Here is a 15,180-nt window from a genome sequence, read left to right as displayed (position 1 = left end):
TTTCTCGTTCCAGCCAGTGCTCCACAACTGGTGTAACAAAGGCCGTGGTATGTACTATTCTTTTTGTATGATGGTGGACACAAAATATCCCTTACTGCTATCTGTGTGGTCCTTAATCATATATCCGACGCCATATAACCGTAAATAAAACGTGTTGAGTGCGTCGTTAAATAAAACATTTCCTTCCTTCTTTTTGAAATATCCGACATTCGTTCCATACAATTACTTGTTTTTTTCTTTTTAAATACCGATTAGAACATTCTTAAATTTCTTAATAATATTGATTTATCCCCATTTTTGTTAACATTATCGGCATTTGGAATTGATTTGGTGATGGGAATCTTAAATAATGTGACATGGCCACTGTATCACCGTGACCGGTCAGTTGGTTGAACGAGTAGCCGATTTCCCCCTGCTGAAGGACACAGAGCGAAAGTTCAAATTTGACATCTTTGCTTTTGTATCTCAACCGGTTACACGTAGGCTACCAGCTTGTTTTGTATATAACATGACAGGTTCTAGATGTTTGTCATTTAGTTGAACGTGAAATGTATAAAGCAGTTTAGCAAACGTTTTGCTGCTGTATTATATCCAGCTGAACGCAAACATGACTATTTTCAGTATCTCAATGGGATACTAGCTTGTTTTATAACATGGCCTGCGTTCAGTGTTAGTGAGCTGTGCTGACGTCCGCGAATGATTTGACAGGTTCCAGGTGTTGTCGTTTAGCTGAACGTGAAATGTATAAAGCAGTTTAGCAAACGTTTTTGCTGCTGTATTATATCCAGCTGAACGCAACCCAATTTTCATTATTTCAATGTGATACCAGCTTGTTTTGTAACATGGCCTGCGCTCAGTGTTAGTGAACTTTGCTGACGCCCACGAACGATTTGACATGTTCCATGTGTAGTCATGTAGCTGAACGTGAAATGTATAAAGCAGTTTAGTAACGCAACCATGACTATTTTCAGTATCTCAATGGGATACCAGTTTGTTTTGTAACATGACCATTGGTATGTAGACATACATACCATTCTACAAAAAATCAAATGCATTTATTATAATTTCTTATGCTAATTATTAAAAAAACCCACATATTTATTTTTGAAATACCCCTCTCCCCCTCAACAAAAAAGTTACAATCTCAGAACAAAACCGACCCTTGTTTAAAAAAAAGTAATATTATCTAGTCATGCTCAAACAGTCACCAACAGAATTTCAAAATCATCTGTTTACAATCTTCTTGTCCTTCGACGCCATTGACAAGTGTTTCTCGGGTTTTTCGTGTTCAGCGTTAGCAGACGATTCTATTCACCCACGTACTCGGGGGTCGGTTTGCTACCGGCAGGCAAGGCATTCAGTATAACAATAGCTTTTATAATGACATGAATGTTATTTGAGGTTAATGCGTTTCTGAAAGGAATTCGCTACGACTTTATGAATAGCTTGGAAACCAGTGTATGTAATACTTGGCGAAATATTGGGTTTAATATTCATATCTGTGTAATGTACAGCTGAACAACACGTTGCTGGTCCGTAAGAACCCAACTATTACTACAGTGGAAATTTCGATATAAAAATATTTTGTAAATATAAATTTTGCGTGATATTTACATTTTAACATATACATGTATTTATATACTGTATATATTTAGGTTATAGTTTTTAATAAACTCGTAGGATTTCGCTATCAGTGAAAATAATTGTCAAATGCCTTGGTACTACCCTTTGGTACCTAAACGTCTGTCACCATTTTAAAGCGTATGCACCACACCACTAAAGTTAAACACATTGAAGAAGTGCCCCAAGTTTGGAGTGCAAAAGTGGCGAGTCGGTCTAGACCATTCATATTATGTTTTTTATATATCCGAAACTATCGAAAACCGTCCCATTTTCGCCATTAATATTTGATTACGTCATATTATGTTACAAATGAAGCAGCATTCAACCAGATAATAATTTGTTAATATTGACCGTATGACATGTACTTGTTTATATTTGTTTAAGCTCGGCAAGCAAGTCATTTTTACATGTACTTGTTTATATTTAGTTTAAGCTCGACAAGCAAGTCATTTTTACATGTACTTGTTTATATTTAGTTTAAGTTCCACAAGTAAGTCATTTTTACATTAACTTGTTTATATTTAGTTTAAGCTCGACAAGCAAGTCATTTTAACTCTGATAACATATTTAAAGAGAACTACTTTCCCTTGTCTGCTGCATGGTTTTTGACCACATCATAAGATTTTGACGTCATAAACAACCACCACATTTTTACATGTACAGTAAATAACAATGAATTTAAATTCACCAAGTCATTTTTGACTGCTTGTTATATAGTTTAAGCTCGGACGATTTTCAATAAGTCGAGACGTCATAAACAACCACAGTGGATACATATTTAAATACACAATGATTTACAGCAGCTTTTGTTCGAGCCACCGGGGTCCCTGTCTGAGTAAACGACGAAGAAGAAGAAATAGATAATAGTGGGTTTTGTCATGAAGAGAGCAATCGTCTTGTTCGCCTCACTGTAATTACTTAAACTGCATATTGAAATTAAAGGTGACTTCAAAGTAAAGAGCGATATAGTGTGTACTGTCTCGCCTTGGAAAAGTGCAATAATATAACTTCCAAGTGTCTGTATAGTAGCTTAAAATACAGGGAGGTGTCAATAAAGAAACATTCACAGGGGCGGATCCAGGAATTTTAGCAGGGGGGGGGGTCCCAATCTTGAGCCTTTGAAGGGCCCCCATCGATAGGAAATTTTCATCGCGCATCAAAACCTCATAATCGAAAAATCGTTGGTCACGAGCAGGGGGTGGGGGGTCCAGACCCCATCACCCCCCCCCCCCCCCCCCCCCCCCCCCGGATCCGCGTCTGATTCATTTCCTTTCAAAAAGAGAATGAACCTCTTTATTAAATCTCACCACGGTGTTATTGTTTGAGGCGATGTTTAAACCGAGCCTAGCCGATATATGTTAACATGCTCATATACCACTAAAGCTTCGAGCATGTTTGTCCCGGGTCCCCCCTCTGGATAGCCAGAGGCCCGATCCAGGACAGATATGTTTAAACATCGCAGTACTGAAAACCTGGGGCCGTGCTGTTAAAACTGTAGATTCTAAACTCGTATCTTTAAGGACGTTACATACGTGCAATTTGTATGGCGTTGCCACCTTGTTAAAGTTTCAGACTATATTAGAGTATTGAGTCTAGACTCTAAAACATTAATAATAGAGTCTGGGATAGTAACGTCATGGCAACGCCGTACAAACTGCATGCCTGTGACGTCATTGGAGATTGAGTCGGGACTTTTAATTACAGTTTATAAGAACGGGCCCAGGCCACGTATTGATTTAAACCGATTGGTTGCACTCGCAAATAGTTTGACTGGTTTTCATCTAGTAATTGACACGACAACTGTCCAAGAGACTGGTGATAGAATAGGATTGAAACCAGTTAAGTAATTTGTGAGCGATTTGTCTTCCTGAATACGCCGATGATATCAGATTCGCCATTTCCCTCGTCTGTTTTTTAATCGACCTTAATCGGTTTTTCCCTCAGCAGAACTGAAATCTAATTGGTTGAGACAACAAGGTCGTTGTTTAAATAATAAATAAAACGGCTGATTTAGTCCGTACTTCTATTTGATTATTTTCATTCACATTTAAGACGTCTTATATTGCTATTTCGCTATTTTTGTAATATTTAAAACTGATAGTGATGCACGTTTAGAGAGAATATTGGACACAATTTAACAACAAAAACTACCACAGAATAACTGAAAATAGTTGTTTATGTTTGGCTGTAGAATTGCATATGGTCAGTGCAATACCTTTTCTAATGGCGTATGCACTGCTGTCCAATTAGAGGTGGTACTAAACAAAATAAAATCCGGCTGGGTCAAAGGTTGAGGCAGTTAATACCACATTTTCTACCATTGGTAATAAATATGACTGTTTGTCGTCCAAAAAAAAGAAGAGTTTCATCTGGGCAGTCTTATACCTATTCATCTAGTGTCACTGTGTCAAGTAACCGTGTGCCTGAAACTCTTATGGGGTACCTGCAAAACTAAATACTTCAATTTTGTGACAAACTAGAGGTGTTGTAAAAACTTCCGGTTATATCGAAAATGAGCCATGAAAGTTTACACTTTCGTCAGTTATTACTTTGAGTAAGGGGTTGTAGTACTGATATTTATGGGTCAATGTGTGGTTGATATGTTACATTGTAGTGTTTTTAACCACATACGTTATCATTGTCGCCTATGGGATTGTAATTGGTATAGTACAACCGAGAATCTAAGAATATTATGAAACTGTCGGTGTTGAGTTTTTTTTACAAATACAACTTATGAACCAGAGTTTGAAAGCGCCGATGTCGGGATTACGACAGCTTTACTAAGATCTGAGTTACAAGATGAACGTTTAGTAAGACGGATTAACCTGTCAGTTGATAAGGTATATTATCAAACACGGTCTACTAGTCTAACCTTTATAGATAATATAGTTAATAGTTTGCAGTACAGCCAGTAAATTCAAACGTTAATTAACAAAGATCTATGTGCATGTTTGAGAAGTTTGTTTGTTTCGTTTAACTATACCATTAAAACACATGGATATATTAATCATGGGCTGTTGGATGTCAGACATTTGGTAATTGTGAAATATAGTTTTAAAGAGGAAACCCGCTACATTTTTTTATTAGTAGCAAGGTATATTTTATATACACCATCCCACAGACCGGATAACACATAATTACATATCGTTAAACATTCATTCATTCATTCAGTGTAATCGATTTCGACCATGCAGCTTTTTCATTGTATGTATGGCATTGGTGCCCAGGGCTCAGATTTTCGAAGCTATCTTAGCACTACAATATCGTAAAACCGTTGTAGGGTATGGCAAGCGACGTTGTGACGTCATAGCTTACGACGGTTTTACGATATCGCAGCGTTAAAATAGCTTCGAAAATTGGCAGCCAGGTCATCACCTAGGAGCAGCCATTCGTATGTCTTGAAATTGTTAAAGGGACATTCCTGAGTTTGCTGCAATTTTAAGATGTTATCGACTAACAGAGACTTTTTAACGATTGTAATTACATATCAAATACATTTTTCTGCATAACATATTAGTGGCTGTATATTAAACGTGTTTCTAATCGTTCTAATATTTGTACTAGCGTAAATTTCATTTTATTTCCTAAATTTTATTTTCCGAAATTATTTGAAGACAAGGGGCGGGACGCAGCCCGATGGTAAAGCGCTCGCTCGATGCGCGGTCGGTCTGGGATCGATCCCCGTCGGTGGGCCCATTGGGCTATTTCTCGTTCCAGCCAGTGCACCACGACTGGAAAGGCCGTGGTATGTACTACCCTGTCTGTGGGATGGTACATATAAAAGATGGCGACAGCGAGTTTTCTCTCTCGATATCTGTGTGGTCCTTAACCGACCAGAAACACATTGATTATACAGACACTGATATTCTAAACAAGAACATATATTTAATAAAGTTTAATCGTAAAATATTTTATTAGTCGGAAACATCTTACAATGTAGCAAACTCTGGAATGTGCCTTTAACTTTAACCATAAATAGTTCTCTAGTGGTGTTGTTAAACAAAAGAAACATTTATCTTTTTGTAAACATCAAGTAGTGGTAGAGCGCTCGCCTGTGGTGTGATGGGACATGGGATCAAGCACTCTCAATAGATTCGGTATTTTGTCCTGTTCCAACCAGTGCCGATGACTGATAACCAAACAGATCCCTGGTATCTTTAATTTGAAGATTTTCTGATTCCCTGATCATATCCAACCACATAAATAATTTCAGATCTCCAGCCTCAACAGTTTAGCTGTTGAGAAGCCACCCAGCTTGTTGGGTTTCTTCCTGAATATTGTTAGTACTGCGCGCATTGCAGACATATTAAACTGCTGTTACAGTGGTGTTGTACCATTATGATAATCACAGGATGCCTCGCATTATTCACTTAGAAATGTCACGGTGTCCCGTGATTAATGTGAGATATATTTCAAGTTCACTTCAATCCGATGTGTGTGTGTGTGTGTGTGTGTGTGTGTGTGTGTGTGTGTGTGTGTGTATATATATGTATATGTAGATGTATATGTATATGTATATATATGTATATATATATATATATATATATATATATATATATATATATAAAAATGCCATCTGATCATTCTAGTACATGTACAACTCTGATAAATCTCACTGTATCGATACCCTTCGATGGGCCCATTGGACTATTTCTCGTTCCATGCAGTGCACCACGACTGGTATATCAAAGGCTGTGGTATGTGCTATCCTGTCTGTGGGATGGTGCATATAAAAGATCCCTTGCTACTAACGGAAACATGTAGCGGGTTTCCTTTCTTAGACTATATGTCAAAAATACCAAATGTTTGACATCCAGAAGCCGATGATTAATCATCAATGTGCTCTAGTGATGTCGTTAAACAAAATAAACTTTGTTTTAACTGACCAATACATGTCACAAACTGTTTACATGTAGTCGAATTTCAACAGTGTTAAAAGACACGATTATTAAATAGGCTATGAAACTCAATAACATTTTATATTAACTTTATGTCCTTCGTGAAATACCCCGGCCTCGGTGGCGTCGTGGCAGGCCATCGGTCTACAGGCTGGTAGGTACTGGGTTCGGATCCCAGTCGAGGCATGTTTTTTTAAAATCCAGATACCGACTGCTCCGCAAGGCTCAATGGGTAGGTGTAAACCACTTGCACCGACCAGTGATCCATAACTGGTTCAACAAAGGCCATGGTTTGTGCAATCCTGCCTGTGGGAAGCGCAAATAAAAGATCCCTTGCTGCCTGTCGTAAAAGAGTAGCCTATGTGGCGACAGCGGGTTTCCTCTCAAAATCTGTGTTGTCCTTAACCATATGTCTGACGCCATATAACCGTAAATAAAATGTGTTGAGTGCGTCGTTAAATAAAACATTTCTTTCTTTCTTTCTTTCGTGAAATACCTTTCATTTTTGTAGTCACCATAGCTCGTGAAAAAGAAATTATTACTGCAGAACATAAACTTGATACTACGAGTGAAATATAATATACATATTAAAAATCAGTATTAATAACAGAGTTTACATATTGATAAAAATCGTTTTATTGCTTAATGACGGCATATAGCTCACTACAATATGCGCTCTTGTTTAAGTCGCAATAATTCGTAGAACTGATATTACTGAACCCATTGTGGTTATTCCCTGAACTAAATTGTACTGCTGATATACAAAGGTTCGTGGTATGCGTTGTCCTGTCTGTTGTAGAGTACATGCATAAAATAACCTTTCCATAGTTTGTAAGGTTAGACCTGTACAGCGAAAGTGGTTTCATCCCGAATGGTATACCATGTCTTTGTTCAGACATGACCAAGCAAGAAAAACGCTCGACAGACCACTTTTTGTGCTTCACATTAAATCGAAAAGTGAAAGTTTGTTTTTGTTTAACAACACCACTAGAGCACATTGATTTATTAATTAGCGGCTATTGGATGTCTAAGATGGTAATTTTAACAATCCCGCTACATTTTTCCATTAGTAGCAAGGCTCCATCCCACGTACAGGGTAGCACATACCACGGCCTTTGATATACCAGTCGTGGTGCACTGGCTGGAATGAGAAATAACCCAATGGGTCCACCGACGAGGATCGATCCCAGACCCACTGCGCATCAAGCGAGCGCTTTACCACTGGGTTACGTTCAGCCCTCGTTAAATCGAAAGACCACACCAGGAACACAGATCAGGGCCCCGTTCTACGAAGCGATTTTAGCGCTAAAATTACCCTAAGTTCATAAAGTAGCTATGCACTTTATAAGGTGATCTTGACTGTAAGATCGTTTCGTGGAACGAGGCCCTGGGGCCTAATTCCTAAACTCTCGCAACTTTGCGATCTCGCAGTGCAATGTTAGAAGACTTACAAAGAGGATGCTTTATTGTCTAGCAGAGCCTAAGAGACCTTTGTGAATTCAGCCCCTGGTGCGTTAGATTCTAGTATCCACCGATTAAGCAATTCTCTGAGATGTCTCTCCTTTTGTTACATGCATGTTTTTCGATTGAAGTTATAGTTTGTGGAATTTAACAAGAGAGGTTCAATAAACTTTATTATATTACAACATTGATGAATATGACGCGTCCAAAGACCATGTTGGTTACCTTGGTTTCTTGCTAACTAATTACTTTGCTACCATTGTCCGACACCGTGCACTTTATTATATGTAGGCTAATAGATTGCTATATTACAATAGCTGTAATCCACATATTTGAACTCAGTAATTTTATGGTTTATAACAGAATTGAAATTACCGCTACCACCATGATCGAGGAAACTGTTTCACAATGATGACACATCGTAAATGTTTTAATACTCTTTTTTTTATTCTTTGACACAAAACATGTCTTTTGTCGGAATTATATGACAAGCGAATACATGTCCGATACAGTTTGAGACCGATAACAAAGGCATAAATCGACCGACATTGATTGATCGGAGCAAGACAGTGACACACCCATTGGCTCACGGTTTTCTTTGATGGTCGTTACGACCCTGTCTTGTTCGGTTGTAAAGTCACACCGTCGCTTCTTTCGCATGTAGACTTACGGGTCTCCCCAGTTAGCGAAGAGTTATAGCTGACAGCTGGTCACCTGTGGGTCAGTGTTGTTAGTACGTCAGGACCAGGGCAGGGGACAGGTCTGTGAAAGACACTGGGCAGTTAATCATTTGTTATACTACAAGGCGGAGAAAGAGATGATGGGTGGAGGGTCACAATGACTTTTATAAGAGTGTACGCCGGGGAAAAAAATGTGTGCTTGTCACGCACGCCCTGTCGTGTGTTTAATCAGCGGCTATTTAATGTCAATAAATAACGGTAGTTGTCACATATGGTCCAAAAAAAAAAGAATGTTTGTTTTACAATACTCCTGGCATGTTTTTTCCTTAACAGATATTAAGTGTCAAGCAATAACGGTACTTGTCACATATGCTCCAGAAAAAATGGAAGTTTTTTTTTACAATACCCCTGGCATTTTATTCCGCTGACAGATATTAAGTGTTAAGAAGCAATAACGGTAGTTGTGACATATGCTCCAGAAAAAAAAAAAAAAATTGTTTTACAATATCCCTGGCATGTTGTTCCGTTAACAGATGTTAAGTTTCAAGCAATAACGGTAGTTGAGATATATGCTCTAGAAAAAGGAAAGTTTGTTTTACAATACTCCTGACATATTATTCTCTTAACAGATATTAAGTGTCAAGCAATAACGCTACTTGTCACATATGCTCCAGAAAAAAGAAAATTTGTTTTACAATTACCCTTGGCATATTGTTCCGTTAACAGATATTAAGTGTCTAACATTTTGTATTATGTAATGCATTATATTACTAAACTGATGAGTTGTAAAGCTCAAAGCGAATGTAGAACTTAAACTTGGACATTCAGTAATTGATACGCTTGGTTTAGAGAGTAAAAAAAAGGAGAAACACACTTTCGCTATATAGGCCTCGCCTTTTGATTAGCAGCAATGTAGTTTTAAGGAAAAAATTACACTAACACGAACATGATGCACAATTACTTTGGTGCACAATTACTTATGACACAATTGATCCGCTGAGGTAAATAGATCCCAAGATATATTACGCCTCAAGCACTACGACTTAGCTTTATTCTATTGCATGATCATATCTTGGAGCTATCTGTACATGTCAGTTTATAAATGATTTGATGTCATTTACAAATAAGTCATTAGGCATATTGCAAATATTAATAATCTGTTTGAGCAATAGAACAGTACATACTCTATAACAGTAAACCAATCAAAACGTTAATTTACTGTGTCAGATTCAAATTACAAAATTACGTACTAATAAAGTGAGATCGATGAAAAACACTTTCTGGGTATTTGAATATGTCGGTCATGTCAAAGCATTATCAAACATTCGACGACGCCCTTCGGCCATTAATTTAAATTCAGCCAAAACCCAAACCCGTAAAAATGGATATCAGTAGACCTTCAACCTCCAAGTGCACAGCAAATACAATGAATAAAATGAATTATTTCATTTTGGTGTGTGGGAGGATGTATACTATCTTTGTAAACTAGCTGTACTTTGGAATACTGTACGTGCCTATTTTTTAAGAATCCTTTTCAGTGAAATGCCTCCCATGATTGTATATTGAACAATCTTACGTCTTTCAATAACATTCCCCCACCCCCCTAACAAAAAACCCCAAACCTAAACAAACATAAAAAAAAAAACAAAAAAAAACCCACACACAAAAAAAAAAAAAAAAAAAAAAAAAAAAAAAAATAACAACCCAAAACAACAAACAAAAAATCAAAGCTTACAAAAAACCCAACAACAAAACAAAACATAAAAGCACAAAAATCACCACCAATCCAATTAATTTGATCATGCACTCTTGGTAACTATTATTCCTTCTTTTCAGTGGTGCCACAGACTTCAGAGAAGTCGAATCTGTCGACGTTGCTGCTGTCTCGATTGGCCAACATCGATTCGAAGGACATCCGCCAGACGATCAACGTGGAACACCACAACGAAGAGATCTACGGCGACATCGAGTTCATACACGCGGGCGGAGAGCGCACCGGGTCCGCCAACACCACCAACTTCGACGCCGTCAACGAGAACGTCGGCTTGACATTGAGAGACGGCAAAGCGTTTGTCACCATAAAAGTTGTCGCCGAGCGAATTGTTCCAATTGACTACGAGTTTAACGTCTGGAGGAAAAGTTCCGCCATTGTTACGCGCCAAATCGAAATCGATCTGCTGGCAAACGAACAGCGCAGTCGACTGTATCATCACGTGATGGAAAACGCGGGACTGCAGGGCGCCATTACGGGTTCGTTTGGGCCGGAGATTCCTCCTCGTTTTCGAGAGGAACGTGAAAAGACTCTAAGCAGTCTGGAGACTCTGAAGTTGTTTTCTCAGATCCTCAACGTGGCTGAAGGTCAAACTGACAATGATGAGGCAGAGTTCTACACGCGGCAAGAACAAGGGCAAATCGCCTCGTCTTCCGCTTTCGATATTCTGTACTAACCATGTAGGAAACCCATGTCATATTACGTAACTACCCAAAAGGATGTCACATCTGTAAGATAAAGGAACGTAATGGTATCTGTATTAATATAAAAACAAGTTATCAGTGGTGAATCCGAGATATTTGCAAAGGAGGCGCCTTGGTAGATTTGCCAGTTTACTGAAGGAAGCTCTATTTTTGGTTGGAACATTTTCACAGAACTAATAGGGAAGAATACCGGGTGCTTCCCCAGAACTACCAGTGGTTATGTTATATGCATCATTATGACCCATTGTCTGGGGTTGTTTTAACACGAACTTCAAGTTCTGTTCCTTCATATGCTGAATCCTGCTTATGAAACTTTAACCCTAGAGTCTGGTCTCCAACTGCTTCCGAACACAGTAGCATATTGGGTGAAGGCAGCAGGTTTTTCTTCCAATTGTCTAACACTCATAATTACCACACATTTGATACCCGATTAAATACTATGCTGATGTATCGTTACACAAACATTCCTTTCCTTTCCTTCCTTGTAACTTGCATGACAGTTAAAGCATGTGACAGAAAAAATGGAGTTCCTTTCCTGATTAGCAGATATTATATGGCATGAAGACAATTAGTCTGTTGTTTATTGTTATACCTCATGTTGGTGTTTTATATGGAAACATCACTAGCTAAGGTAAATTATGCTTCCGTTACTTAAAAAAACATACAAAATGGTGCTATATCACAGATGAATGTATGTATATTTTGTTAAACAGACATTGCTTGTCTAGATTTTTGTTTCATGTTTGTTGTAATGTACGTATGCGTGATCAATGCCGTTATTACATCTTCACACCAAAAAAAAAACAATACTGTTATTTTACTATCAAAATGAGGGCAAGACAGATCAAAAATTAATTTCAAAGATGTTAAACTAAATTATCCAAAGAGCAGTTAAACTTAAATTTCACTTTCGTCAAGAGAACCTAATCCGGTCATGTTAATGTTTATATCATTTCATGTAATACGTGTAGCATCTTCTAATTTTGATACCTCCAATCCATCTTTTCAACCTGTATGCTATATATGAGGGTGTAGTTAAGTTCTGAACATCATTAAATCTGACATCATGATGAAGACGTAACACTGATTCAACATCTATGTTTGTTGTTATTAAGTGAAGACAGTTTGCGGGGACTAAAATAAATAGCATGTCTTCTATTCAAAGTTCGTCTAAGGTGCAGCTTCATCCACATATTTTCCACTTAGCACCAGGACACGGGAACCTTGTTTTGTATGATGTTCTCCGCGGTAACACCCATGACCCATTGCACATAATGATGGCTCACTCGTTTGTATCGTAAAGATTCCTCCCAATTATGTTTTACGGGCATACGTTGTGTACAGTCTGAGGCATGTTTACACAGCACATGCAATGCGATATAAATTGGTAGCGTCATTTCCTCGTGACTTGGATACAAATCCCGGGTTACGTTGCATGTGGTCAAACAAGTATTCTGATCCTTGTGTGTATGTTCTCGAAGGCGAGGGCCTGCGACTTCTCGCAAGACTGGTTTTTGCACCTAATGCTGAAAGAATGTGAGAGGATGGGATGGAAATCAGTCAAATTGTTCGCTAGCGTTCGTCTATCTGAACACGCCTTTTGTGTGGGTGACTCGAGATAACCGCGTCTTTTGAAAGACACTGCACTATTACTGAACTTGGCCTTGCGTTCTACCACTTGATACGTTTTCCACAAATAGGACATCACAACCCTCGATGTTAAAATATACCAGCCTTAAAATACTGTTTTACATTTTTAAAAAATCGTTTTAAAAGTGGTATTGCTTTGTTGATTTTGCACTTATCGAATTTTCATTTCAACAGAAAGCTAATATCGTTTTTGAATTGTAACCAATAAAATATTGTACAATGTTCACTTGGAGTTATCTACTTTGAACTTTGAAATCAAGACACAAAAAAAATGGTACGGGTTCACAAGATAAGTCATCTTTGTGATCTAGGAACCTAATTCACTATGCCTTCGCAACTTTGCGATCTCAATTACAATTCTCTCTTGATTAAAATAGATGTATGAATTAGGCCTCGGGACCCAATTTCACAAAGCATGGTAAGCCTAGTTTTGCACGTAAACGTAAATCTACGACTAATACACAATTCTTGTTACTACTAACAGTACAAGTAATGTAGTTTGAAGTACATATATTTCATTTTCTTTAGTCCTTAAAATGCTGAATCTTCCGTAATGATGTAATTTTCTGCGTGAAATAGATCTGACAAACACGTGTAAACGTTTGCCCGGTATAACTGCTAGTGGCAAGCATAAAATGTACAATGTTTTGTGAAATTGGCTCCTGATATTTAGTGACTGGTAAAAAACCTCGCATCTGAACATCATAAAAAAATTAGACTACTTCTTGTACAGAAAATTGTATATTATTTGTTAATTATTTCTAAAAGTCGTAGCTACAATATTGAACAGTCCAATAAGTAAACACCTGTATTAAAACGTTTTCTTCACATTACAGATAATTATGCTCACAACACAACATTTTACAAATTTGTTTTTACTGTATAACAAATGTTTAAAGTTTTACTTTTTATGAATAACTTCAAACATTACATTCTTAATGCCTAAAGTTTGATTTGCTGAACATGTGACAATAACATTGATCAATTTATTTTTATAAACACCACTAATTGGTACATACATATGTATATATGTATATAAACGTTATATGTACGTTCTATAATATTTTGTATGTCCTATAAGAACAGCTATATGAAACGTTCTATGCGATACCCTATACGTCTTTCTCTAATACATTTGTAATATATTGGCAGCTTGTGTGTAATTCACTTTATGGCGTTCATACAGATATTTTATTTGGAAATGGGATTACTACTTATTCAAAGCGAATTATCGAACGTGTTAAAAATATTTATTTTTATACATGTATTTCTATTAATTATTCACAAAGTTGTGATTTGCGTACGTCTAGCGTGAGCTAATTTATAACTGTTGACCTAAGTGCTAGATTTCATTTTAATTGGTTTCCGTGCTTATATCCAATTAAGGTTCAAGCACGCTGTCCTGGGTACACACCTCTGGGCTGTCTGTCCAGGACAGTAGATTAATTGTTAGTTGGTTAGTGAAAGAGAAGAGGGTGTAGTGGCCTTACACCTACCCATTGAGTCCTTAAGAACTCGCTCTGGGTTGGAGTCGGTAGCGGGCTACGAACTTTGAATCCTGCGCCACCGAGACCGGTCCAAGTGCTAGATCATTTACTGCTGGTAAACAGGTATTGTGATTTCAAATGATGATTAATTCCAGGGCCGTAAGTAACGGGGGCAGGGGGACAGTTGTCCCCCACAAATATACTAAAACTACCCTTTTAGTTTAGTTCCCTTCATGTTTAGCTAGAGAAGACCCTTACTGTGCCATGATTATTTACCCCCCCCCCCGTTAGTTTTGTCTGGATACGGCCCTGAATTCAAGTGCTATATTATTATTAGTGAATGGACATGTATTCCCGTATGAAATATTGTACAACCCATGCTGTATTACCAGCAGTGTATTTTAATTTTAAATGATATATAAATAATTGATTTAGAAGTGTGTAGGCCTACTACATGTAGTATGGCTTAGGTTTCATGATCTGTGTACATTAAGTATATATAAAGTGAAAACATCTAGCAAGGCTACCTTTGTATAACACTAACTTTTATTAGTGTGTTAAGGGCACCATATATGTACCCTACCAGTGTACTCATTTAACTATCGACCAGTCTATAATGAATGAATGAATGAATGTTTAACGACACACCTGCACGAAAAATACATCGGCTATTGCCAGTATTGGGTGTCAGACTATGGTAAATGCAAAACTAAAGTGATGAGCAACATCAATATAAAAATTCAAGAGTTAAATAAAAAAAACACAGTTTAAAGAACTGTGCCAAAAATACAAATATCACAGATAGATAAAAAATAAAATTTACAATAAAAGTCCGTATCACGTAAAAAATGTAATATAATTTCTCGATGGAATCGAAATGATTCCATCACATTTCTTGGACCAAAT

General features: G+C 37.5%; 1 protein-coding gene across 3 annotated transcripts in view; it reads left to right on the top strand.

Annotated features, from left to right (window-relative positions):
- LOC121373865 overlaps positions 1–13,011 on the top strand; it is a 44,896-nt gene extending 31,885 nt beyond the window's left edge. For all 3 annotated transcript variants that reach the window (XM_041500644.1, XM_041500642.1, XM_041500643.1), the window contains exon 3: positions 10,499–13,011. In XM_041500644.1, coding sequence (XP_041356578.1) covers positions 10,499–11,109 — 611 coding nt within the window. In that variant the 3' untranslated portion in view covers positions 11,110–13,011. The remainder of the gene's footprint in view (positions 1–10,498) is intronic.
- Positions 13,012–15,180: the final 2,169 nt, after the last annotated feature.

The sequence above is a fragment of the Gigantopelta aegis genome, chromosome 6, assembly GCF_016097555.1.
Source record: "Gigantopelta aegis isolate Gae_Host chromosome 6, Gae_host_genome, whole genome shotgun sequence".
Taxonomy (NCBI): domain Eukaryota; kingdom Metazoa; phylum Mollusca; class Gastropoda; order Neomphalida; family Peltospiridae; genus Gigantopelta; species Gigantopelta aegis.
Note: the sequence above shows the minus strand (reverse complement) of the source record. Positions and strands in the feature narration are given on the sequence as shown.